The sequence below is a fragment of the Ammospiza caudacuta genome, chromosome 26 (assembly GCF_027887145.1).
Source record: "Ammospiza caudacuta isolate bAmmCau1 chromosome 26, bAmmCau1.pri, whole genome shotgun sequence".
Taxonomy (NCBI): domain Eukaryota; kingdom Metazoa; phylum Chordata; class Aves; order Passeriformes; family Passerellidae; genus Ammospiza; species Ammospiza caudacuta.
The window spans coordinates 4,085,777-4,110,825 of record NC_080618.1 but is presented as its reverse complement, the minus strand read 5'-3'; the positions used below and the strand labels follow the sequence as shown (position 1 = coordinate 4,110,825).

Here is a 25,049-nt window from a genome sequence, read left to right as displayed (position 1 = left end):
GGGCGCGGGGGCATTACCGGCTGAAGCGGCACGATCCTCTTTGGATCCTCTTTGGTGGCCCAAAGTTATCCCGGCAAAATGGTGACGGGGTCAGGGCGGCGGCGGCACGAGCGGGGGGAAACAGGATGAGGGGTCAAGGGCAAAGCAAGGACACGGGGGATTTTTGGGGAGAGGGTGGGTGCCCCCATGCTGGTTGGGTGTCCTCATGCCAGGTGGGTGCCCCACATCCTGGTTGGGTGCCCCCATGATGATCGGGTGCCCCAGTCTTAGTTGGGTGCACGCATACCAATCAGGAGATCCCCATCCAGGTTGGGTTCCCCCATCCTGGTAGGGTGCCCCCATCCCAGTCTGGTGCCCCCCATCCAGGTTGGGCACCCCCATCCCAATGGGGTTCCCCTGTCTCAATGGGGTGCCCCTATCCTGGTCGGGTGCCCCCATCCTGGTTGGGTTCCCCCATCCTGGTTGGGTTCCCCCCATCCCAGTGGGGTGCCCCCATCCCAGTTAGGTTCCCCCATCCTGGAGGAGTGCCCTCATCCTGGAAGGGTTCCCCTAATCCTGGTGGAATTCCACCATCCTTGTTGGGTTCCCCCATCCTGGTTGGGTGCCCATATCAAGATTGGGTTCCCCCATCCTGGTTGGGTGCCCCCATCCTGGTTGGGTTTTCCCCATCCTGGTGGGGTTCCCCCAATCCTGGTGGGGTGCCTCCATCCCAGTTAGGTGCTCCCATCCTGGTGGGGTTCCACAATCCTGGATTGGTGCCCCTCATCCCAGTCAGGTTCCCCCATCCCAGCCTGGTGCCCCCATCCTGGAGGGGTGCCCCCCATCCCAGTGGGGTTCCCCCATCCCAGTTAGGTTTCCCCAATCCTGGTGGGGTTCCCCCAGTCCCAATTGGGTTCCCCCATCCCAGTGGGGTTCCCCCATCCCAATCTGGTGCCCCCATCCCGGGAAGGACGGGACGCGAGGACGGAGCCGGTCGCCGTCGGGGTCACCCAGCCGGGTCTCGCTGTGCTGTCCTGTGGATAGAACCGAAGCAGAGGGAGGGGGACTGAGAAAAAAAAAGTGGGTTACTTTTTTTTAAAAAATCATATAAAAAATAATATTTAAGGAAATACAGCACTAGGAAAAAAAAATTCTGTACAGACAGGTTTCAAAGTCGCCCGTAAAGAGAAACAGCACCCACTTCCCTGCACATTTCAGCCCTTTTTACACTCCCCTTACACATTAAAACCTTGTTTTTTTACTTTCCAAACCAATATAGATCAATTTAAGCAAATAAAGATATTTACTACAGATTTTGATTGTCAGCAAACACAATATATTTACTGCATTAGCATTTGCTCACAGTGCAAATGGTACAACAATACATCAGTTCAATATTTCTGATTTTTTCCCTTAAAAATGCTGTATGCATTAACTATCATATTTGCATTACAACATGACAAATGAGCAAATGAAATGTGTGTGAAAATTATCACCTTTTCACAATATCAAGCATAATTTTTTTAACCTTAGTATAAGGTACTATAAATCCAAGAAATAAAAACATCCACAAAATATATTACATCTGGTATGATTTTTTTTTTCTCTAAGTACTCAACTTTATACAAAAGTCTTTCAAAAAATATCATTCCCTTAGGTTTGTGTGGTTAAACCTGATTGTGGTTTGTTTGTTTTTTTTTTTTTTTTTTTGTTCCTTTCAGTTCACATAAATTAGACTGCATTCTTCCTCTTCTCTTTATTTTTTGTACGTTTTTAATGTGTTTTTTTGTGTTTTTTTTTTCACATGCAGACATCAAACCTGGATAGCACGACCTTTTGGCAACAAAGATTTTTTTTTCTTTTTAAGTCATTATTATTTTTGCTTAGTTTAGCTTAAATGTCTGAGCACAGTTTTATTAAAACAAAAGAAGAAAAAAATCAGAGCAGTCATGCAATGACATGCACATACCAGAAGGAGAAAGAAAAAAAAAAAAAATAAAATAGAGGACTAATTGATTTTTCTCCTCCATAGTTGGGTGGTTGTTTTAAAGTGACCAAATAAAATAAAATAAAAATATCTCACATTATAAAAAGTATTCAGCAAAATACTGGGGTGCTTTTTTTTTTTTCCTGTATTTCTGTAAAGAATTTCCCTTCTGCTGAAAACAAAGAAAAAAAAAATAATAATAAAAAGGAAAAGAAACCAAAAATAAGAAAACGAACCCAAAAGCTACTGCCGGGACACCGCTCCCCAGAGTTGGGGGGACCCGCAGAGCCGCCCCCCGCCCCCCCAGCCTGGCTTGGGGGGCTGAGCCCTCTTACCTCCAGCACGGGGAGCCGGTGCTTGGGGACACGGGGGGGACACGGGGCTGGGGAGGGCAGCGGGAGCTCCAGGCCCAGCGAGGAGAGGAGCCAGATGAGCTCCATCCATCCATCCATCCATCCATCCATCCATCCATCCATCCATCCATCATCCATCCTTTATCAATCCATCCATCCATCCATCATCCATCCATCCATCCATCCATCCATCCATCCATCCATCCTTTATCAATCCATCCATCCATCCATCCATCCATCCATCCATCCATCCATCCATCCTTTATCCATCCATCCATCCCCTCACGGATCCTGGAGCGCGCAGCCCCGGGGCAGCCGGGCAGGACGGGACCGGGGTGGGGGCAGATCCTGGAGCAGCCACCCGGACCGAGCCCCGGGATCCGGGTCAGCCGGGAGCATCCCCGGGATCGGCCGCCCGGGCAGCCCCGAGCCGGGAGGTGCCGGGTGAGGGCCGGGATGGGGCAATCCAGCCGGGATCCGGGCGGTGCGAGTAATCCAGGAGCCGGGAGAGCCGGGCAAGGAGGGTGCGGACGGCCCGGCCCCGGGCGGGATCCGGGAGGTGCGGGAGCAGGCGGCCGGGATCCGGGCGGTGCGGGCGGCCCGGGCCCGGGCAGGGCAGGTGGAAGCAGCCGGGATGTGGAAGGTGCAGGAGCAGGCAGCCGGGATCCGGGTGCTGCGAGCAATCCCAGCGCGGGCAGCGCAGAGTCCGGGCAATCCGGGTGCGGGCGGTGCGGGTCCCATCGATCCAAGTGCAGGCAGGATCCAGGTGCGGGCAGCCTGGACCCGGTCAATCCGGGTGCGGGCAGAGCGGACCCGTCGCAGCGCAAGCCCGGTATCCTGAACACCGTGGGGTTCCCCCCGGAGCGGTGCCGAGGGCAAGGGGAGGAGAAGGGGTGCCACCGCGCCGCCCCCCACAATCCCTCAAGCGCACGTGGTGACGGCGGGGGCGAGGGCGACGGGCGGCGAGGTGGTGGCGGTGGCGGCGGGGGGCGCGGCGGGGGGCTGCACCCCCGATCCCTTCTCGGCCTTCTTCTCCTTCTGCTTGAGGTGGATCTTGGCGTGCCGCTTGCGCTCGTCGGAGCGGGCGAACTTGCGGCCGCAGAACTCGCAGGCGAAGGGCTTCTCGCCGGTGTGGGTGCGGATGTGGGTGGTGAGGTGGTCGCTGCGGCTGAAGCTCCGCATGCAGATGCGGCACTGGAAGGGCTTGTGGCCCGTGTGGATGCGGAGGTGACGGGTGAGCTCGTCGGAGCGGGAGAAGCGGCGGTCGCAGCCCTCGGCCGGGCAGGCGTGGGGCCGCTCGTGCAGCGGCGTCTTGCTGGGCCGGTTGGGATACTTGCGGGGTCGGATGGGCTTGAGCGTGAGCGGCGGCTGCGGCAGCCCCCCGAAACCCGGGTGGATCTGCTTGTCCTTGAAGGCCTTGATGGTCTCCAGCGGGGTGATGGGGGGCGGGTTGACGCGGATGGGGTCCAAGCTCTGGAAGGGTTTGTGCTCCGTGATGGTGCCCATGTCGTTGGGGTGGTGGTAGAGGTTATAGTCTGGGATCATGGGGAAGAGGTTGCTGTCCAAGGCGGGCTTGGCCGCCTGGTAATCCTGGGGGGAGTAGGTGAGGCCGGGGTTGCTCTGGGGGTCGTGGAAGGAGACGGGCTCTGGGTAGAGGTCACTGCAGGAGGAGTAGGGCGGCAGCGCGGGGTACATCTGGTCCACCTCGCCCTGCGGCGGCCCCATGCTGCCCGCCGAGCTCTGCGTGCTGGTGAGCGCGCCCGAGGACGGCGGCACCCCCAGGATGCCGGCGCTCATCAGGCTGATGATGTTGTCCTGGCACCAGTTGGAGGGCGAGTCAAAAGCGAATTTCCCCAGGTAGGTGACAGTCTTGTTGCCCGGGGCGGGTTGAAAAGTGCCCGAGTAGGAGGACAATTCCTGACCGGCCTTTTCGTTCGCTAAGCCAATGTCCATAACATTATCTGCAAAGTGCGAGAGAAGCGGGGCACGGTAAGCCGGGAGGGCCCGGGGATGCACTGGGAGATGCTCCGGGGGATGCTCCGGGCAGCGGGGATGCGCCAGTTCCCCCTCGCCTCGCTCCCCCCTTCCCCTCGCCGCTTCCACCCCGCATATGCGGCGCTGCCTGCCGGGGGTCCCGACGATTCGGGGCCGCCCGCGCCGCCCCCGCGAGGAGCTGCCCCGGGTGGGTGGGTGGGTGGGTGGGTGTGTGGGGGGGACACCCCACCGCCGCGCCGCCGGAGGAAGGAGGTACCTGCGGCTACAGGTAGGCTTCCTCCCCGTCCAGCCCCGGCAGCGCTGGGCACTCCGCGGAGCCGGGGCTGCGGCCGCCGACGCCGTTACCAACTCGCCGCCTTCCCTGCGCCGAGCCCCGGCGAGGAGAAACACGGGGATGGGGATGGGGATGGGGAGGGGGGGTTTAGCCTGGCAGGGCTCCGCGTGGGAGCGGGGACACGCGGGGAGCACCCGCCCCCGCCGCCCTCGGCGCTCACCTGTGCCCCCCAGATCAGACCCTCCCTCTCTCCCGCTCCCCCCCGCCCCGCTTTCCCCAGCCCCGCGCTCCGGGAAAGTCGGCGCCGCGTCCCGGGGAGCCCACGCTGCCGCCGCCGCCGCTGCGGGCTGTGGGGGGGCGGCTGCCACGGCCACGCGCGTCCGCGGCGCCTCCGCACCCGCGCGGATCCCGGCGCGGGCGGGCGGCCCCTGCGCGACTCGGGGGTGCCCGGCCTTCCCCTGGTCCCCTCGGCCCTCCGGCTTCTCCACCCGGGCTCTCCTCCCCACGGAGCGCGGCCGCCGTCCCCGTACCTGCGGCGGCGGCTCGGCGGCGGCAGCGCTCGGCGGAGCCCTGCAGCGATCGCGCGGAGACACGGCGAGGAAAGGGAAAGGGGTGGGTGGGTGCGGGGGGGGGGACGCTCCCCAGCCCCAGCTCTTCCCTTCCCTCCGAGGCTCCATGACACCCTACCCACAGCATCCTCCTCCTCGCCCCACCGGCTCCCCCCCTGCTCCTGCCTTTTCCCCATTTTCCTCCCCTCTCGCTTTACCTGCAGCCATCTGGTTGTAGTGAGCCACCGAGTCGCTGGTGCTGGAGAAGATATTCAAAGAGTTGGGGATCTCCTCTGGGTACAGATTGTCAGGCAATTGGTTCATCAAAGTGTTCATGGTCCCCGGCAGCTTCTCCAGTAGTTTGCCTGTCATAGCACTGGAGGAAAAGGCTGGTTCAACGTGGCTCCGAGCTCGGCTCCCGAGGAAACAACATCCGAGTGGCAAATCCGTGCGAGGGAAATCATGCAAGAAGAAAAGTTGGGGCGGGGGCGGCGGGGGGGAGGAGGAGGAGGAGGCGGGGGGGGGGCTGGGGGTGGCCGCGGAGGAGGGGGCGCGGGGGGGGCGCGGTCCTCCGTGGGTCCCTTGGTGGTGTTTCCTCGAGGGGGAGGGGGCGATCTGGCTGGCAGATGTGGTTGTAGAAGCTGGGGGGTGGTGGTGGGGGGGGGGGGAGGATTTAACCCCTCCTCTCTCGCTCTCTCTCAATCTCTCGCTCTCTCTCGCCGGCTCCCGGCCCCGCTTCCCCCGCGCTCGGCCCCGCTCCGCTCGCCGGTTCCTTCTCTGCCGCCCGACTGCTCCGCCGGGGACTCCGCGGGGCCTTTATGCGGGAGCGCTCCGTGACGTAGCTGCCCATATATGGACAGACAAAGCCGAGCCGAGGCCGAGACGTCACAATGGAAGCTCCGCACAATGGAACGTTGGGGAGAGCAGGAAGCGGGGCCGGCGGACGGGGGACAGGGGAGCGGACCGGGGCAACCGGGCACCCTGCACCGGCCAAGGGGAGCCGGGCACCGGATACCGGCCTGGGGGAAGCGGCAGCGGGGCAAGGTGGACGGGGCAGCGGATGCCGGGCAAAGGGGATCGGGCAGCAGGCATGCTGGCATCGGAGAAGGGGTGCCCGGTACCGGGCATCCTGCACCGGGCAGTGGGGCCGGGACCTGGGCATGCCGCATCGGATGAGGGGTACCGGGCTTCCTGCAGCGAGCGCCGGGCATCCTGCACGGGGTACCAGGCTGCCTGCACCGGGCAGTGGGCACCAGGAACCCTGTGCAGGGCACCGGGCATCCTGCACTTGTCACCGAGTCCGGGGTACCGGGCGTGCAGCAGGCATCCCGCACCGGGCACTCTGCGCAGGGCACCCTGCACGGGGCACAGCGCACCGGGCCGGGGTCTCCCTGTCTGCGCTGCATCCCCCGCGCCGAGCGGTGCCGTCCCCGTTCGCAGGGCGGGCGGCGGCGGCTCCAGCGCTTCCAGCCCGGATCGTCCCCCCGGGAAGCAGCGGGGGCGCCCCCGCCCAGCCTGACCCTGCGGCCGCCCCCGGCGCTGCTCACAGCCAGCCTCTTACCGGGAGGCGTTTTTCCTCCGGTGGAGGCCAGGACCGGCCGCAAACCCCATCCCGCAGCCCGGGCTGGCACAGGAACGGGATGGGAGCTGCGCAGGGAAAGCCACAGCGCCAGGCAGTGGAGTTTGGTGGGAAGAAGAGGGTCAGAGTGGGGGGGCTGCAGAAGGCTCCAGCCCCTCGGTGTGGTGGCAGTGGTGACAGAGGTGACAGAGGGGGTGGCTCTGCCCCGAGCCGCCCCCTCCCCATGTCCCGAGTCCCGTGGAGAACGGAGCTTGGAATACTTTGAAAACAGGTAACACTTGTTGGTCGCCTGTGATTTTAACCTCACCTCCCCCCTTTAAAAGTTTGGCACTTCCAAGGCGTCAGTAATTAGGTGGTTTCGTGCTAAGTGTGCCAACTGATGCTATCTTTAAAACCCTCCGAGTTATATAGCAAATGTATGGAAAAATGCTGTGTTGCAATAGCTCCACTTACCCAATTCCTGCAGGGCCGGCTTTGCCATGGGAGTGAAATCCGGGCTACGGGAGGGGACCGGGCAATGGCCGCGGGGCCGCGGGGCACGGGGGGCTCTGGAGGGGCGGGGGGAGCGTTCCGGGGGTGGGCGGGGGGCAGCGAGCCCCGGCTTGGGCTGTTTGTGACCGCGGGGAGAGGAGGGGCCTGTGTGTGTTCCACCGACCGCAGGGTCGCCATTCACTTCAGAGCGCCCCGCATCCGCTTCAGGGCGCCCCGCATCCTCTTCAGGGCCCCCCACATCCACTTCAGGGCGCCCGTGCGCTCCAGGGCCGCTCGTTCACTGCAGCCCCCCCGGCACTGCAACCTCGGCCCTCCATCCACCGATCCCCCTTTCCACTAGAAATTCCCCCTACACTGTTCCTGTGCAGAACCCCCATCCTGCGCAGACACCCCACCCTTTGTAGAGCCCCCACACCTTGCACAGGACCCCCATGCTGTGCAGAGCCCCCCACCCTTATTAGACCCCCAAATCCCGCACAGAGCCCGCCTCCCTCGCACCCTCTTCACCCCCATCCTTGGCAGGACGCTCTCCTTGTTTTCCCCCCCTCTCTCTCGGTCTCTCACCCCGCCTCGCCCCCTCCCGCCGCCCCCTGCCCAGCGCATCCCCCGCCCGTGGCCCGGCGCGGCCCGGGGGGAGCGCGGCGGCGGCGGCGGCGGCGGGAGGGGAGCGGGGGGAGCGCGGGGCGGCGGCGGGCGGGCGGCCGAGGGGAAGCGCCATACAAGGCCTGGATCCGGCCCCGCCTCCGCTCCCTTCTTTGGCCGCCGGTTCCGGCGCCCCCGGCGCTGCCGAGGCGCGGGGCGGGCGCGGAGCGCGGAGGGGGATGCACGGCCCGCGCCCCCCCGGGCAGCACCGCCCCGGGCCGCGGGGGTGACGAGGGGTCCCCGCTGACACACCCGGCCCCCGGGGGTCCTCCCCCGACACCGCATTCCCACGGTGGGAGCGCGGCCGCAGGCTCAGCACCGGGGATGCTGCGGGGCTCCCGCTGCGTGTCCGGCCCCGTCGATCTGAGCAGGGACCCCCCCAAAATGAAACCAACCCTCCTGAACCCTGCGGTTGATGCTGCGTGTCCGGCCCCGCAGGTCAGAGCAGGGAGCCCCCAAAATGAAACCACCTCTCCTCAACCCTGCGACCCCGCAGGTCAGAGCAGGGACCCCCCAAAATGAAACCACCCCTCCTCAACCCTGCGACCCCGCAGGTCAGAGCAGGGACCCCCCCAAAATGAAGCCACCCCTCCTCAACCCTGCGGTTGGTGCTGTGGGGTCCCCGCTGCATGTCCGGCCCTGTAGATCAGAGCAGGGACCCCCCAAAATGAAACCAACCCTCCTCAACCCTGCAGTTGATGCTGCGGATCCGGCCCCGTAGATCAGAGCAGGGGCCCCCCCAAAATGAAACCACCCCTCCTCAGACCTTAGTTGTGTCCGGTACCAACATCATCCCCCGGTTCCTCCCGGTTTGTAGCGGAGGGCGCGGGTTGGCTCAGCCTTATCGGCACCCACGAGTGAGGGTCCCGTGGGGAATCCCTGCTCCTCGCCCTGCTCTGGAGAACTCCGCATCCCCACGAGTGCCAGCCCCACCGGCCCGGGTGGGTTTCTGCCCCCCGAGGGTGACAGGGACACGGGAGTGGCACCTGCTGCCCGCTGGGAATGCAGCTGGCTCCCGCCCGCTCGGGGCTGTGGGTGCACCCCAAAGTGGGGTTTAGGCTGGGTTTAAAGCTCCTGTCTCATGGGGACCTGCCGCTAAACCCGGCTGGGGAGAGCGGGACAGTCAGGCACTGACAGCGGTTTGATTGGGAACGGCCCGGAGCCAAAATAAACCGAGGCAGACTCAGACTGGCACGGGAGCGGCCGCATGGGGGTTGGACTGGCTTAGTTACAGCTCAGCTTAGTGGGTCAGAGCATCCCGAGCGCAGCTCTTCACCCATGGGAGGGAAACAGAGAGAAACTCACCCGGGATGGCTCCGGATGGTTTTAAATTACAGCCCAGGCTGGATGGAGTCGGCAGCCCAGAGGTTTCACTCTTTTTCTCGACATCCCACACACCTGCCTCGTGTGAACCCCGTCCTGATCCAGGTGTTTCTGTGACCTGGATCATCGCTGCTGGCATTCCATGCCCATGGATGGTCCCCCTGCCCCACCGGCGGCGCTGGATCCAGGTCCGGGCAGCGCGGGGAGGAGCTGGAGCTGGAGAGGGGAACACGGAGCTGCTCCAGGGCTGGAGCCCCGCAGCTCTGCAGCCAGGCTGGAGAGCTGGGGGTGCTCACCTGGACAGGAGAAGGCTCCAGAGAGAGCTCAGAGCCCCTTGCAGGGCCTGAAGGGGCTCCAGGAGAGACTTTGGACAAGGGATGGAGGGACAGGAGCCAGGGAATGGCTCCCACTGCCAGAGGGCAGGGATGGATGGGATATTGGGAAGGAATTTCTGGCTGTGAGGGTGGTGAGGGGCTGGCTTGGAATTCCCAGAGCAGCTGCGGCTGCCCCTGGATCTATGGCAGCGCCCAAGGCCAGGCTGGACAGGGCTTGGAGCAGCCTGGGGCAGTGGGCGGTGTCCCTGCCCATGGCATGGGTGGCACTGGGTGAGCTTTAAGGTCCCTCCCCAGCCGAACCATTCCAGAATTCCCTGAAACGCTGCCGTCCCTCCTCAACCCCGTGCCCCACACCAGCGCTGCCCCATCCCCCCTCACCTCCCAGCATCCCTGCAGGGGTTGTGACAAACGGTGACATTATTTAACCGTGTCCCACCCTGCCCGGTTCCCCAATGCTGGCGAGGAACCGAGAGCCCCCAGCTCCCACCCCGACCCTCCCTCGGGGCTCAGAGCAGCCCCACCCCATCCCCAAAACCCCGCTGGCCCCCGTGGGACCGGGACCTGTCCCCCCCTGTCCCCCTGGGTGCTGTCACCTGACGGGCGACATCTCCTCTCGGTCTTGTGACCCACCGGGCCCTGACTCATGTGCGGGAACCCTGCAGGTGCTCGGGCTGCGCATCCTGGGGGACCCCCGGGCCCCGAAAAGGGGAACTCGTCAGGGTTTTTCACCTAATTAACGGCAGCTTAATTGTACTTACAGAGAAGGGAAGGCCAGCCCTGTTTTCGTGCCTTGTGGCCAGGCTGGTGGGCTGCTCGCTCCCCAAAATTCACCCGAGCTGAGCCGTGAAGGCTGGGGGACATCACGGGCTGCTCCTGCTCGGGGTCTCAGGAGCTCTGGAAAGCTCCACACAGGGCTGGGCTCTGTGTTTCAGGCTTTTAACCCGACAGAGGGATCATCTGTAACGATGGCGATGATCACCGGCGTTGTCACCTCATCCCGGATCACAAAGGATGCTCAGGCTCGGAGCCCGAGGCACAAAGCAGAACGCGGAGCTTTCCCTCCTCGGGTTCAGATGCGGATCCGGGGCTGGGGAGGTCGCGGAGCCGTAAACAGAGTGTGGCTGCTGGGCACCCGAAAGGTCACCGGGCTCCTGCCCCTGGGGACAGCTGTGCCAGGGATGTGTGGGCGGCTGCCGGGATGCTCGGCAGCGCAAACTCCGCTCGAGCGGCTTGGAGAGGGAAAAAACACAAGAAAACACACCCCGAACCACGGGGTGGGCATCGCGGGGGTATCTGATCAAGCCACGGTGTGAGTTTAGTTTTGTTTTGTTTCGTTTTGTTTGCAGGTGCTGAGCTGCTGTGGCACTTCAGGGCAAGCAACAGCTGCCCAGATGTGGCTGCAGCAGCAGCAGTTTGTTCTCTGGGCATTCCATGGCCTGGCATGAAAGAGATGCTCAGCACTGGCAGGGATGGGATTCAGGGCAATCTGGAATTTCTGGGGGAGGAGAGATTTTGTGTGAGGGAAATCCTCATTTCAGGCCAAACTCTGACTGAGGGAACTGCTGGGCAGCCTTCCTGATCCCAGAGCAACACCCTCCCAGCTCTCCTGCCTCACCTTGGTTTTCCTGATTTGCCTGTGAAAACTCCACACCCTCCTCCTCCTCCTCCGGAAATGTTTGGAAACACTCTCGCTGAAATATGCATGGAGAAAGAGATGGGCATCTCCCTCATGGAAAAGGAGACTGGCATCTCCCTCATGGAAAAGGAGATGGGCATTTCCCTCGTGGAAAAGGGAGATGGGCATTTCCCTCTTGGAAAGGGAGATGGGCATTTCCCTCATGGAAAAGGAGATGGGCATTTCCCTCTTGGAGAAGGAGATGGGCATTTCCCTCATGGAAAAGGAGATGGGCATTTTTTCATGAAAAAGGAGATGGGCATTTCATTCATGGAAAAGGAGATGGGCATTTCCCTCTTGGAAAGGGAAACTGGCATTTCTCTCTTGGAAAAGGAGATGGGCATTTCATTCATGGAAAAGGAGATGGGCATTTCCCTCATGGAAAAGGAGATGGGCATTTCCCTCTTGGAAAGGGAGCCTGGCATCTCCCTCCTCCTGCAGAACTTGCTGCCCTGGGGTGCCCCTGAGTAGATGCCAAAGAATGGATCCCCACAAGCCAAACCCCAGGGTGGCTGCTGGGGGCAGCTATGGGAGCCTTGTGGGTGGCTGTGGGAAGCCATTTCCTGCCTCAGTTTCCCCCGTGGCAAGGCAGGGATCGGCCCTGCCTCACCCTGTGTGGCAGCAGGATGAGAATCTTGGGATGGGGAGGAAAAGCCCTTTGGAGCAGAGCTCCAAACACCTTGCTGATGCTGGGAAATGGGTTCTGGGTGGCCAGGCTTGGCTCCTGGAGGGATGGCTGGAGGCCAGGCATGCACCTGCAGGAGGGTGGGAGCTGCTGGGGGGGGAGGCTCTTCCCAAAGAGCATCCCCACAAATTCCTGCTGCTCCTGGGGGTGGGGGACTCCAACCCCACAGCTCTGGGTGGGGAACTCCAACCCCACGACTCTCACTGCTCCCAAAGGTCTGAGATTCCAACTCCACAACTCTGGGGTGGGGAACTGCAACCCCACAACACTGGGGTCAGAGACTCCAGCCCCACAACTCTCACTGCTCCCAAGGGTTGATGGGGGACTCGAACCCCACAACTCTGGGGTGAAGGACTCCAACTCCACAACCCTGGCTGCTCCCAGGGGTTGGTGGATGACTCCAAACCCACAACTCTGGGGTGAGGGACTCCAACCCCACAACTCTCACTGCTCCCAAAGGTGGGGGACTCCAACCCCACAACTCTGGGGTGGGGAACTCCAACCCCACAACTCTGGGATGATGGACTCCAACCCCACAACTCTGGGGTGGGGGACTCCAACCCCACAACTCTGGGATGATGGACTCCAACCCCACAACTCTGGGGTGGGGGACTCCAACCCCACAACTCTGGGGTGGGGGACTCCAACCCCACAACTCTGGGATGGGGAACTCCAACCCCACAACTCTGGGATGATGGACTCCAGCCCCACAGCTCTGGGGTGGGGGACTCCAACCCCACAGCTCTGGGATGATGGACTCCAGCCCCACAACTCTGGGGTGGGGGACTCCAGCCCCACAGCTCTCGCTGCTCCCAGGGGTTGGTGGGGGCTCCAGGCTGTGCCAGCCAGAGGCTGCTGGGTGCCCTGGAGGAGCTGGGACCTCTGGGTCACCTCAGTCCCACACAGGTCTGGCTCTCCAAGCCCTTCCTGTTATTATCCAGCTGGGGAACAATAGCGGCGGCAGCTGGCGTGGTGTGACCTGGAGATAAGGAGACAGCTGATTAACAGGGAAACTGCAGAGCAGCCCCGCAGTGAAAGTGGTCCCGAGTGTGGGAAGGATGGGATTCCAGCCAGGGATCAGGAGCAGAGAGGGCTGCAAACCCAAAGATGATTTTATGGGACCAGCAGCAACCTCAGCCCCAGGAAGGAACCCTGGAGTGACCCCACGAGGGGTTTGCAGACCACAAAGGCATTTTTTAATGTGAAACCAAGAAACAGAAGAGGAACTGGAGCCTGGAATTGCAGCTCGCAGAGCTGTGCCATGACAGTGAGCGCTGAGAGGAGCAGAGAACGTCAGAACTCCCCAAATCCACCACGTCCAGCGGAAAAAGGGCTCGGTGTTGGTGTTGTGTCAGCACAGAGGGGTGAATCCGGCCTGGTCCGAGGGCGGGGTGTCCTCCCAGACAGAGAATTCCAAGGGCTGCGTGCCTGGGAAAAATCTCAGCCTGCTCCCCAGGGCTGAGCTCCAACCAGCCCAGGAGAAACTGGGGAGAGGCCAAAGGCGAGGGATCCGTGAGCCATTGAAACCAGCCCGGGGGGAATTTGCCATTTCCTAGCAATGAGGAAATGGGAGGTTGGCTGAGGAGCGGGGAATGGGAAGCGAGAGCAGCCGGCAAGTGAGGACAGGCCGGGCCGGGGCCGCGGGGCGAGTCCGTCCGAGCTGCCCGGGGAGGGGAGAGCCAGCATCGCCTCCTCCCACCGCACCTGGGCATGCAGAGCCCGCCGGGGTACGCAGGGCAGTGCCAGGCACGGGGGCACGGCAGCTCCCGGCCTGGGACCCCCGTATCACAAACGCTTTGGTTGTTTTTGTTCTGCCGAGGAGCGTTTTGGGGCAAACCACATCTGAGGGTGCTCGTGGCTCCCGGAGGAGTGGGAGAGGCTGGGAGCTTCCCACAGCCGCGGACAAACCCGGCTCAAAGCGACTCGGGAGCAGCTGAAAGAGGAAACAAAACCTGCGCCGAGTTTCTCCCCGTTGAGCATCCCTTGGGTGCTCACCCAGGATGCCTGGCAGCGCCTCTGGGCACGGCTGAGCTGCTGCTTTCCCTCAGGAACTGCTGGAATTTGCATCCCAGGGTGCTGCCAGAGAGAGCACGGCTGAATGGCCCAGCCCCAGTGAGCAGGATGGGGGTCCAGGACCCCAAAACCAAACCAGCTCAGCCCCACAAAGCCCCTCTGATATTATACAGCATTTTGGAAACCCAACAATAATTTATTATTGCTGATGAATGAAACCACCACTGCACGGACGCAGAGGTGGGTACACATCCCTGCGCTCACCTTTCCTGCCTCACCTATTACTTCAGGAGCCCTAAATTCCTGCCACGGCCCAGCTGCCCCTCCCAGGGCCCGCCCAGGCCCAGCGGCAGCTCCAGCGCAGGTGGGGACCCCCAAACCGGGGCTCTGCGAGTGCCCAGCACGGGCATGGAGGCTGGAGCTCCTCCCTGGATCATCCCAGCATCGCCCACCCCTGGCTGACGTGCGATCCGGGTGCCTCAGCGTCCCGTGGGGCTCAGCTGGCCGCGGGATTCTCCCACGTCGGCTCCCAAATCGGGCAGCGCCGCCCGGCCCCAGCAGCAGCACGTGGGGATTTGGGGATTATCCCTCCTGACCTATTTCCCGGGGGGGGGCAGCCGGGCTGAGCTCAGGGAACGCTTGGGGAGCGCGGAGATGCGCAGATAGAGGAGCTCCAAGGTGTGAGATATCAGAATTAATTCGCAGGTTGATATAGTTATGCGCTTAGATCATCATCAGCTGATCCTGCTAATCCCTTCTTGAGCAAGTCCCTGGCTGAGGGGGAGCTGCTGCCAAGCTCCTGCCAGCTCTGTGCCATCCCCAGGTGCCACCAAGGCTTTGGGGGTCCCCCAGTACCTGCTCCAGCCTTAAATCTGCATTTTCCTGGGGTGAGCCCTCTGCATCAGACCCAGGGGTTGAGACTTTCTCCCATTAATTATTTCAGTGATTATTAAAACCAGGTAATTGTTATCCTGTTGGCTTAGGGCTCGTGTTCAGCACGAGCTTCTCCTGGCCTCCAGCCCAGTTTTGGCAAGGAACACCCCCCATGTGCTGCTGGGTGCTGCTGCTCCTCACCAGCAACACTCAATTTTCACGGGTTCATTGTTAATTTTTAAACTCCACGTCCTCTTCTCCCTCAGTCACGCCATGGAGTGGGTGGGTTTGCTTTGAGGAGGGGCCGGAATTAAACCCAAACCCAGCTCAGAGCCCCAAACTGGGTGAGCAAAGGGGAGCTGTGTCCATCCCACAGCCATGCCTGGGCTCAGCTCAGCTCAGAGCCCCCAAAATCCCTGGGATTCTGTGTTTTCGTGGGTTTGTGGCCTTGGAATCCATTGGGCTTTGCAGAATCCATGCTAGAATTCCTGGGATGTGCCTTTGGTGCTGTGGGTCCCACACCTGAACTCGCCCAACTCTGTTTTCTCCCGGCCCTTCACATAAAAAACTCATGAAGCCACGACAGTGGAAAGTCGAGGTAACAAATACAAATAAAACTTCCTCTGGAGGCTAAAAATGACACCTAGACAGTGAAAAAAAAAAACTTCTCTGGGTGACAATAACAGAGCGTGGAGCTATTTCAGTGTTGGGCTGTTCCATTGCAGCACTCGGCGCTGGGGTTGTGGCTGCTCAAAACCAGCCACTTCCCCAGGGACGTGACGTGTTTCCTTTCCATCACAAACTGATTTAGAAGCAAAACTTTCTACATTTAGGCAGCTGAGAGCCTCAGCTTCTCTTTTCTCTCTCACACCAATGGTGAGCGAATGGAAGGAGAGATAAAGGGGGTGGGACCAGCACCAAGTGACTCTACGTGGCTTCCTCCCTGGCAGATTTTTCCTTCACTCTTTCTAAATAATCGAAAAGTGAACCAGAAAACCACAATTAATATTTTCCACGCCGTGGAGGCCTCGTGTGCAATCCCAGTGAGAGTTTGTGGTGCAGGGCTGGCCAGGGGTGCTGCGTTTGCAGCTCTGAGTGCTCCCACAGGGCCACGGTGCTGTGTCCTGGCAGGGACAATCCCAGCACAGGGATATTGCAGCCAGCTGGGCAGATTCCTGGTCTGATTGTTCCCAGCTCCATCTCCATCTCCATCTCCATCTCCATCTCCATCTCCATCTCCATGCCTACCTTTTTCCTCATCCCTATTCCCATTCTCCATCTCATCCCCATTTCCATTCTCCATCCCCATCCTCATCCCTGTTCCCACTCTCAATCCCTATCCCCATTCTCAATCCTCATCCCATCCCATTTTACCTCCATCTCCATCCTATCCCCATCCTCATCTCCATTCATGTTCCACCATCTTCATCCCATCCCCAATCTCCACTCCCCTCTCCTTCTTCATCTTCACCTCACTCCCGTCCTTGTTCTCCATCCCATTTCCCACCTGTCCCATCCACATCCCCACATCTATTTCCATCTCCACCCCATCTGTCCCCTCATCCCATTCTCCATCTCTGCCCCCATTACCATTCCCATTCTCCATCCCATCCCATTCTCCATCTCTGTTCCCACTCCCATTCTCCATCCCATCCCATCCCATCCCATCCCATCCCATCCCATCCCATCCCATCCCCATTTCCCTTCTCATTCCATTTCCATTCTCTATCCTATTTCCATTCTCCATCTCATTTCCGTTCTTCATCCCACCTCATTCTTATTCCATTTCCATTTCCATTCTCCATCCCATCCCATCCCATCCCAACCCCATTCTCCATCCCATCCCATCCCAACACCATTCTCCATCCCGTTCCCATTCCCATGTCCATTCTTCATCCCATTCCCATTCTCCATTCCCATTTTCCATCCCATCCCATCCCCATTCTCCATCCCATCCCCATTCTCCATCCCATCCCCATTCTCCATTCCCATTCTCCATCCCATCCCATCCCATCCCATCCCATCCCATCCCATCCCATCCCATCCCGTCCCGTCCCGTCCCGTCCCGTCCCATCCCATCCCATCCCATCCCATCCCATCCCATCCCATCCCATCCCATCCCATCCCCATTCTCCATTCCCATTCTCCATCCCATCCCATCCCATCCCATCCCATCCCATCCCATCCCATCCCATCCCATCCCATCCCATCCCATCCCATCCCCATTCTCCATCCCATTCCATTCCCATTCCCACTCTCTGTCCCATTCTCCATTCCCATTCTCCATCCCATCCCACAGGGCCATGGATCACTCTGGCTCCCATTGATCCCAATCCCAGCCCAGCCCAATTTGTCCCATGCCCGTTTAAGCCCAGCAACCGTGGTGATCCTTTCCTAGAAGGACAAACCCCCGTTGCCTTTCCTGCCCCCAGGATAACCAGGGCAGGCACGAGGAGCAGGGAGGGGAGGCTGCTGGGGCCGGGCTCAGGATGTCAGCCCAGCCCTGACCTCTCATTTACACCGAGCCTCTCTCCCATCTGCCAGGCCAATTACACCCTGCTCCGAGGGCAGGAGAGAAAAAGGAGAAATCCAACTTTAGCAGACTTCCATGACATCTCAGTGTCATTTCCTCTGCTGCTAATCTTAGCGCCAGTGGCAGCGGGGTTCGTGTTTTTTTTTTCCCTGCCTTGTGGTGTTACCCAGCTTCCTTTTTTGTTGCTTTCCTTCCCGCCAGCTCCTGCAGCTTCACCCAGCCTTGTGTGCACCCAGGGCAAGGCTGGATCCTGCTCCTGCTGCCCCTCGGGCACCCTGATCCTCCCCGGAGGGGACGAGGGGACGGAGCTCTGCAGGACCCCGTGTGATTCAGCCCCTCCGAGGCACAGAGCCACTTCCTGCAGGGAAAGTCCCGGCCAAGTTTAACCCCCCAGTGCAGGACTGAAAATTCACATTTAACTTCCAGTGCAGGACTGAAAATCCACATTTAACCCCCCCAGTGCAGGACTGAAAATTCACATTTAACTTCCAGTGCAGGACTGAAAATTCACATTTAACCCCATAGTGCAAGACTGAAAATTCACATTTAACCCCCTAGTGCAAGACTGAAAATTCATATTTAACCCCCCAGTGCAGGACTGAAACTCACATTTAACCCCCCAGTGCAGGACTGAAACCCATGTTTAACCCCCCAGTGCAGGACTGAAATCTATGTTTAAAAACCAGGACTGGAATCCAAGTTTAACCCCCCAGTGCAGGACTGAAATTCACATTTACCTCCCAGTGCAGGACTGAAATCCATGTTTAACACCCCAGGACTGAAACCCAAGTTTAATCCCCCAGTGCAGGACTGAACCCCATGTTTAATGCCCCAGGACTGAAATCCACACTTAACCCCCCAGTGCAGGACTGAAATCCAAGTTTAACCCCCCCAGTGCAGGACTGAAATCCATGTTTAACCCCCCAGATCAGGACTGAAATCTATGTTTAACAAACCAGGACTGAAATCCAAGTTTAACTCCGCAGTGCGGGACTGAAATCCACACTTAACCCCCAGTGCAGGACTGAAAATTCACATTTAACCCCTCAGTGCAGAATTGAAACCCATGTTTAACACTCCAGTGCAGGACTAAAATCCATGTTTAGCACCCAGGCAGGACCAAAACCTGCTCTCACTGCTGGGGACCCAGGGAAGGTGACAGCAGGATGGCACAGAGATGTATTTTTCGGGATCAGGTTGCTCTGTTCCAGGCACGGAGGCAGAGCTGAGATGCAGCATCACAACCAGAGCATCGCAGCCCCTCTGAATGACCCCAGGCCTCCCTGCCCAGCCCTGAGCCACTCATTCCCTCGTGCCTCAGTTTCCCCAGCCTGCAGAATGTCCTGGGCTCTTGCTCTCCGTGGTTTGCTCCAAGAGGAACATTTATTCCTGGCCACGGGCAGGCCAGAGGTGGCTTTGTCACAGCGCAGACAGCGGGATGTGCTCCAAGGAGGAGCTGCAGGTGGGTGAATCTGAGCCTTGGAGAAAACTGAGTCTTAGATGAAAGCCTAATTAAGGAGCTAATTAAAGGGGAGGTCCGGCTAAGTGGCCAGTAGGCAGAGCTCTGCTGATTTATGCCTTTAATTTGGGTTTTGCTTTCCAAGAGAAACGGGCTGAGGGCACAGGCAGGGCAGTGCCCGTTCCCATGTGGTGCCACCCAGGGACCCCTGGACTGGCATCACTGTCCCTGTCCCCTCCTGGGTGACCCTGGGGTCACCTAAATGAGGGTTTGGCTGGCCACCCCTGCTCCCATTGCCCACAGATCCCAAATTGCCCTGCCCACACTCGTTGCCGCCACAGAGCCCCGTGTGCTCCATCCAAACTTTATTCAGGCACCAAACTCCGAGTCCCCAAAGTGCCAGGGGGACATGCAAGGGGTCAAGTCAGAAATGGGGTGAGGGGGGGAGAAGGGGAGATGCCAGAATTCCTGGGATAACCGGGTGAGCTGGGATGTTCCCCAGAGGGAGAGAGAACTTGCCTGTGGCAGGGGAGGGGTCGGGGCTGTGGCTCTGGGTTGGGAGCAGGGTGGGCTCATCCTCGGTGGGTCTGGGGTCCCCTCTGCTCCGGGCAGGGGTGGCTCTGGGCTGTGGGGATGTGCAGGGCATGGGAGGGATGGCTGCAGTTAATCCTTGCAGTTTTTGGTGAGGAACTGGGTGGCGGCCACGGGGTGGCCCAGGTGAAAATCCTCCACGAAATCCTTCAGGTCCCAGGTGCCTGGGGAGAGAGAGGAAAGGGGGTGAGCAGGGCTGGAGAGGGGAGCAGCCCTGAGCAGCTGCTGCTCTGCCCCAAACCACATCCTGCACACCCAGGAGGCCCCAGGGACAGGAGGAGCCCCGGGGACCCCAATCTCAGCATCCTGGGGGTACCAGGCTCCCCTGCTGCCCCCTGACCTTTGCAGCAAACCCTCCTACGAGCCCACCCGGGGGTGGCCTGGCTGGAAATCCCCCTGGGGATGTCACAGGAGATCCTCCATCCCCCGGAGTGGCATTCACTGCGCTGCTGCTCCTCAGGCTGCTGGAGCTCAGGGGGTTCCTCATTCCTGACCCTCCTCCCCCGCTGCCCCAGCACCCCCGAGCTCTGGGGCAGCTCCTGCCGGCTCCAGCTGTGGTTTATCCCACGTGGGCAGCAGGAAACTCTCTGCAGGTCCAAAGGCAGCAGGGATTCCCTCACACCGGCCCCTGTGGGGCAGAAATCCCCCTGTGCCCTGCCGGGGTCGGGCACCCAGCCTGTGTCTGTGCCAGCATCCTGCCCTGACGGGGGGGGCTTTCCCTGGCGCCCAGAGAGCTCACGCTGCCCCTCCTTGTGGGCAAAGGGGCCCGTTGTTTATCTGAAACCTGTCCTCTCCTCTTCCTGGCTGCTCTGCAATGTCACGCGGCAGCCTGGCAGGTTTATCCGCTGCCGCATCTCGGCCCCGAGCGGAGCACAGCGTCCCCTTTGCTCCTGCAAAAGTGCTGAGCAAAACCTGAGCTGCTGCATCACCTCCAAGGGGTGCTGATGGCTGGGGGGAGCTGCTGGAGCTCCCACCTGCTCCCCACCCCGGGCACGGAGCTCCAAAAAAAGCTCTGGAGATTCTCTGGTGACGGCAGCGCGCCCTGGAGCTGCGGGATGCTCCAGGGCCGGGGAGGAGCTGACAGGATGCTCAGCAAGGACCTGCATCCCACATTCTGCTGGGATGAGATTTGGGGTGCACCAGGGCCAGGGAGGAGCTCACAGGATGCTCAGCAAGGACCTGCATCCCACATTCTGGCTGGGGCTGGGATGAGATTTGGGGTGCTCCAGGGCCAGAAAGGAGCTCACAGGATGCTCCAGGGCCGGGGAGGAGCTGACAGGATGCTCAGCAAGGACCTGCATCCCACATTCCGGCTGGGATGAGATTTGGGATGCTCCAGGGCCAGGAAGGAGTTGACAGGATGCTCAGCAAGGACCTGCATCCCACATTCCGGCTGGGATAGGATTTGGGGTGCACCAGGGCCAGAAAGGAGCTCACAGGATGCTCCAGGGCCAGGGAGGAGCTGACAGGATGCTCAGCAAGGACCTGCATCCCACATTCCAGTTGGGATGAGATTTGGGGTGCTCCAGGGCCAGGGAGGAGCTCACAGGATGCTCAGCAAGGACCTGCATCCCACATTCCAGTTGGGATGAGATTTGGGATGCTCCAGGGCCAGGAAGGAGTTGACAGGGTGCTCAGCAAGGACCTGCATCCCACATTCTGGCTGGGATAGGATTTGGGGTGCACCAGGGCCAGGGAGGAGCTGACAGGGTGCTCAGCAAAGACCTGCATCCCACACTCCGGCTGGGATGAGGTGTTGGAATGCACCAGGCTGCTGCTGCCGGCTCCCAGGTGTCCCCTGCCACCCCCCGAGGACACAAACCGCGCTGGGGTCACCTCCAGCCGGGCCACAGAGCCCCAAATTCCACCTCGGCAGGAGGGGCCGCTCCTCCCTTGGGGGGTCCCAGCCCAGCCCCCCCCGTGCTGGGGTCCCCACGAAGGTGGCACCGGGGGGAAGGAGCCTCGGGGGGCCGCTCCCGCTGTGCCTGCGGGTGCCTTTCATCCGCAGCTTTCAAAGCTCCGGAAAAGCCCCCGGGAGAGGCGCGGGTGCCCCGCGGGGCCGGGGTGCGAGCGAGACGCGGCAGCCCCGAGTCCCGGGGGCGCCAGAGCTGCCGCCGATGCGCGGAGCCCCCGCAGGGGAGGATGAAAAGGAGCCGGGGGAGGCAGAGCCTCGGCGGGGCTGCAGGGCCGGGGTTTTTCCTGACCTACTTTCCTACCTGCCCTGGCACCCACTGTGCCCGGTCTGGCCAGGGAAAGCCCCGGGGCAGCGCGGGTGTGGTCAGGGAGGGTGACAGATTTGGGGTCCCCCAAACCAAATCCAACCCCTCGGGCGCATCCTGAAGCCCCATCCTGGCATGACCAAATCCCTGTGCCAGCCATCCCAAATCACCCGGCTGGGCACTCTGAGTCACTGCGATCACGGAGCGGAGAAAGGGGCAGAGGGGCCGGCCGGGGTCGCGGTGCCACCGTCCCCTCTCGCTGCCACAACAATACCGCGTTTCATCCGCGGCTTGGTCCGTTTTCAAGCTCGTTTCCCAAAGGATTAAATCATCCCACTTGGCTCTTATCTGCACGCCCGCCGGAGGAAGAGGAGCGCCCGCTGACACCCACACGAGCCCGGAGCGCCCGATGGGGAAACTGAGGCACGGGGCGAGCGCTGGACTCGGGGATCTCGACATTCCCGCTATCCCACAGCTTTGCCAGCGCTGCCCTCGCCTCCTGCCCACCCCCCAAACGCCGCTCCCCTCCTCCCCCGGCCCCCCGGCTGTAATTTATCAGCCTCATCAGCCGCGATGTTCGCCCTGACGCTTCCATGCCAAGATTAATGATGTCCCGGCGGAGGTGGGCGGGAGGCCGGCAGCGGCTTTGGTCACCATTAAGCGACACCCGGGGACTCGGGGGACGGCACCGCGCTGTCCCCGCAGCCCTTGGCCGCCTCCCGTGCCGGCCGCAGCCTTTCCCTCCCCGCCGGGGCCCGGTCCAACCCGATTTTCCAGCTGGGTGAATCGGGTTGGAGGCGCACAAGGTCGGCTCATGAGTCAATGCGGCCCCGATCCGGATCCTGATGCAGAGCTGGAGAGGGATGGAGGCACGGGCTGGCCGGGCTCATCATCCCATCCCTGCTCCCGGAGGTACAATTTCTGGGAGGAAAAAAAAATCCATTCCCGGTTCTAAAACATCTTTCCAGGGCAGGAAGGACTTTGTGAATGTGGGAGCATCTCCCCAGCTTCCCGGAGGTGGAAGCACAGGGATGAACTCAGGTGCAATTAAACCTCGAGATTCTGTGCTAATTAAATCGATGAAAGCTGTGGGGGAACTTTCATTGCCCAGCACCACAGCCGGGGTCTGGTGGGTGCCTGAATTCCCCAGCTGAGGGATTTCCCGTGGATCCTGTGGTGGCCTCGGGATGCGACGGCGGCTGTGACATTTCACAGACCACAAATCATTATCTTGCATCTCCCCAAAACACAGGCAGGGCTTGTGACACTCCTGGCTGCGAGGGAAGTGGGGTGAGCGACAGGAAGAGCTTGGGGACACCCCAAACGTCCCCACCTTCGGTGCTGAGCGGGGACAGAGCTGCTGCTCGGTGATAATTTGGTGGCATGGCCAAAAACTGAAGTGAATCAGACTCAGAGGAGAAACTGAGGGAAAGATCAGGGTGGGTTTTTCCCTGGTGAAACGAATTTTTTGTTCAAGAGTTGCCTTGGAGAAACACCTTGACCATAAAAAACTGATTTCCACATTGTCACGAGTGCCAGGGGAACGTGTCCAGGTCCTGCAGCCATTCCAGTGCCCATCAGTGCCATCCCAAGCGGGATGGGTGGAAATGTCCCCGCTCCCTCTGCACAGCCAGGTGAGGAGGGAGAATAAACCGGGATTTCTTTTCCTTGCTCGCTGTCCCCTCGCGTTTTCAATTCCCAGGGATCTGTTCCAGGAGCAGGGACAGGCGACGCGGGCAGGTCCTGCTTTAGTGCCCTCTTCTGGAGGCTCGGGCCGAGCTGCTGCCATCCCGCCTGGCACTGTCACCTCCCCCGGGCCCGGCCTGGCCTGGCCCGGCCGCCTCAACACACCCAGGGCCAGCCGGGAATTGGATTTTCCTGGGAGCTGAATGAACAGAAACTGCTGGGGCTCAGCTCTGCCAGGGGGAGGGATGCCCAGCACAAGGATGGAGGCTGGACACATCCCGAGGCTGGCATGGGCAGTGCCACTCCCCGTGCCCGGCCAGTGCCACTCCCTGTCCAGGGATGGGGATGAAGGGTGTCCCCAGCCTCGGTGAGACACAGATGTCGCTGTCACCAGATGCAGGACAGAGTGAAAGCGGCAAGAAGGGTTCATTTGAGGCCAAATAAGATGGGAAATTCTGAGCAAGGATGCAAACTGTGCCTGCGGCATCGCCGGGAGAACCTACATGGCTTTTAGTGCAGGAGAGGAGCCAGGCAGAGCCCGGGCTGGGCTCTCCTCCTTTGGGATCCTTTGGGATCCTTTGGGATTGGGGTCACCCCCTCCTCGTTCCCACCTTCTGCCAAGGTGTCTGCTCCTCCTCCCCTGTGCACCACAGGGCTGGATGCTCCAGCAGATCCATCGGCGTGCATCCCACTGCCTTGGGGATGGATTTATTTAAAACCCCCGAGACACCAAAATCTCATCCTTTGGCCGCTTTTAGGGCTCATTCCCTGGGAATAAAGATGATGGGCTGGCAGTGTCTGAATCCAGCAGCATCCCCCGGCCAAGCCGAGGATGTGATGCAGCAGTGAAAGGGTTAAAAATCGCCTTTAACCGGCTCCTTAAACACGAGCCCCACAGCTGCCTGACAAACGATGCTGAGGTATCGGATCCTGCGGAAAAATATCCCAAATATCCGCTGGGTCTTTCCCAGGAAGCGCGGGAAGGGCTGGGGGGCACAGATGCGATGGGGAATGCCCGGCCACCCCTGCCTTGGGGACAGCGAGGTGACATTCCCGGGGTGACATCTGGGGGGGCTGGAGCCGCAAATCCTGCTGGAAAGAGGATTTATCTGGAAAAAGCTCCTCGGTGGGTTCTGCCCCGGGATGCTGCGGTGGGAATGTGGGGACAACGCGGAGCCACAGGGATGCGGGGCTGGCAGGGGGGTGACATCGGCGGGGTCATTAAGAAGCGCAGCTAATGAGCCAGAAAGCGAAGCCAAGGGCAGGGAGAACCCGCGGGGAGCCTCGTGGCAGCCTCATCCCGCGCCGGCCGTGGGCAGGGGATGTGTGAGAGCCCCCCGGGGCAGCCCCCGCTCAGGGCACGGCGTGAGTCAGGCACAGCGCAGCAGCCCAGCCACACCGACCTGACCTGCCCGTCCGGCCCTGCTCGTGTGGTCCCAGCTGGGAAAGTTTGGAAATTTCCCTTGTGGAGGCCACGTGAGGCTCCGAGCCCCGAGTTCCAGGCAGGGCAGGGAAGAACCCACGCTTGGATGGATCCCTGCCCATCCCGGCTCCTGCAGCCCCAGCACGGAGCACCGACAACGCTTCCCTCCGTGTTTTGGGGGTCTCGCTGCTCCATCCCTTCCGTGAAAGGTGTTGGGAGGAGCTGGGAGTTGGCGGGCGTTGCGTCAGCCCGGTTTGAGCAATCCTTGATCCTTATCCTCCGCTGCGCTCCGAGGTGATGCAACTGCTGGGGCTGGGGGGATGTGCCAGCAAGGGCTGCATTTCACAGCCCACATCCCTCCCTGCTGCCGATCCCGCTAGCCAGG

At 60.8% G+C, this 25,049-nt stretch overlaps 2 protein-coding genes across 2 annotated transcripts in view; both read right to left on the bottom strand.

Annotated features, from left to right (window-relative positions):
• Positions 1 to 2,622: 2,622 nt before the first annotated feature.
• On the bottom strand, positions 2,623 to 5,544 carry EGR3 (early growth response 3). Its single transcript, XM_058820295.1, has 2 exons — positions 5,355 to 5,544; positions 2,623 to 4,280 (listed from the first exon to the last, which is right to left on the bottom strand). Exons 1-2 carry the CDS (start codon positions 5,506 to 5,508, stop codon positions 3,241 to 3,243), a joined length of 1,194 nt encoding a protein of 397 aa, XP_058676278.1. The 5' UTR covers positions 5,509 to 5,544; the 3' UTR covers positions 2,623 to 3,240.
• A 13,639-nt stretch (positions 5,545 to 19,183) lies between these two features.
• The window catches only part of PEBP4 (phosphatidylethanolamine binding protein 4), a 95,680-nt gene continuing 89,814 nt past the window's right edge, over positions 19,184 to 25,049 (bottom strand). The window contains exon 7 of the mRNA XM_058820308.1: positions 19,184 to 19,500. Within this exon, the coding sequence (XP_058676291.1) occupies positions 19,409 to 19,500 (92 nt within the window). The 3' untranslated portion in view covers positions 19,184 to 19,408. The remainder of the gene's footprint in view (positions 19,501 to 25,049) is intronic.

What these genes read in the sequence shown, in the direction of transcription:
- EGR3 (XM_058820295.1), bottom strand. Translation starts at nt 5,508, where the DNA reads ATGACAGGCAAACTACTGGAGAAGCTGCCGGGGACCATGAACACTTTG. An exon ending in CTACAACCAGATGGCTGCAG is followed by an intron (nt 4,281 to 5,354) that starts GTAAAGCGAGAG and finishes CGCACTTTGCAG; the next exon opens with ATAATGTTATGGACATTGGC.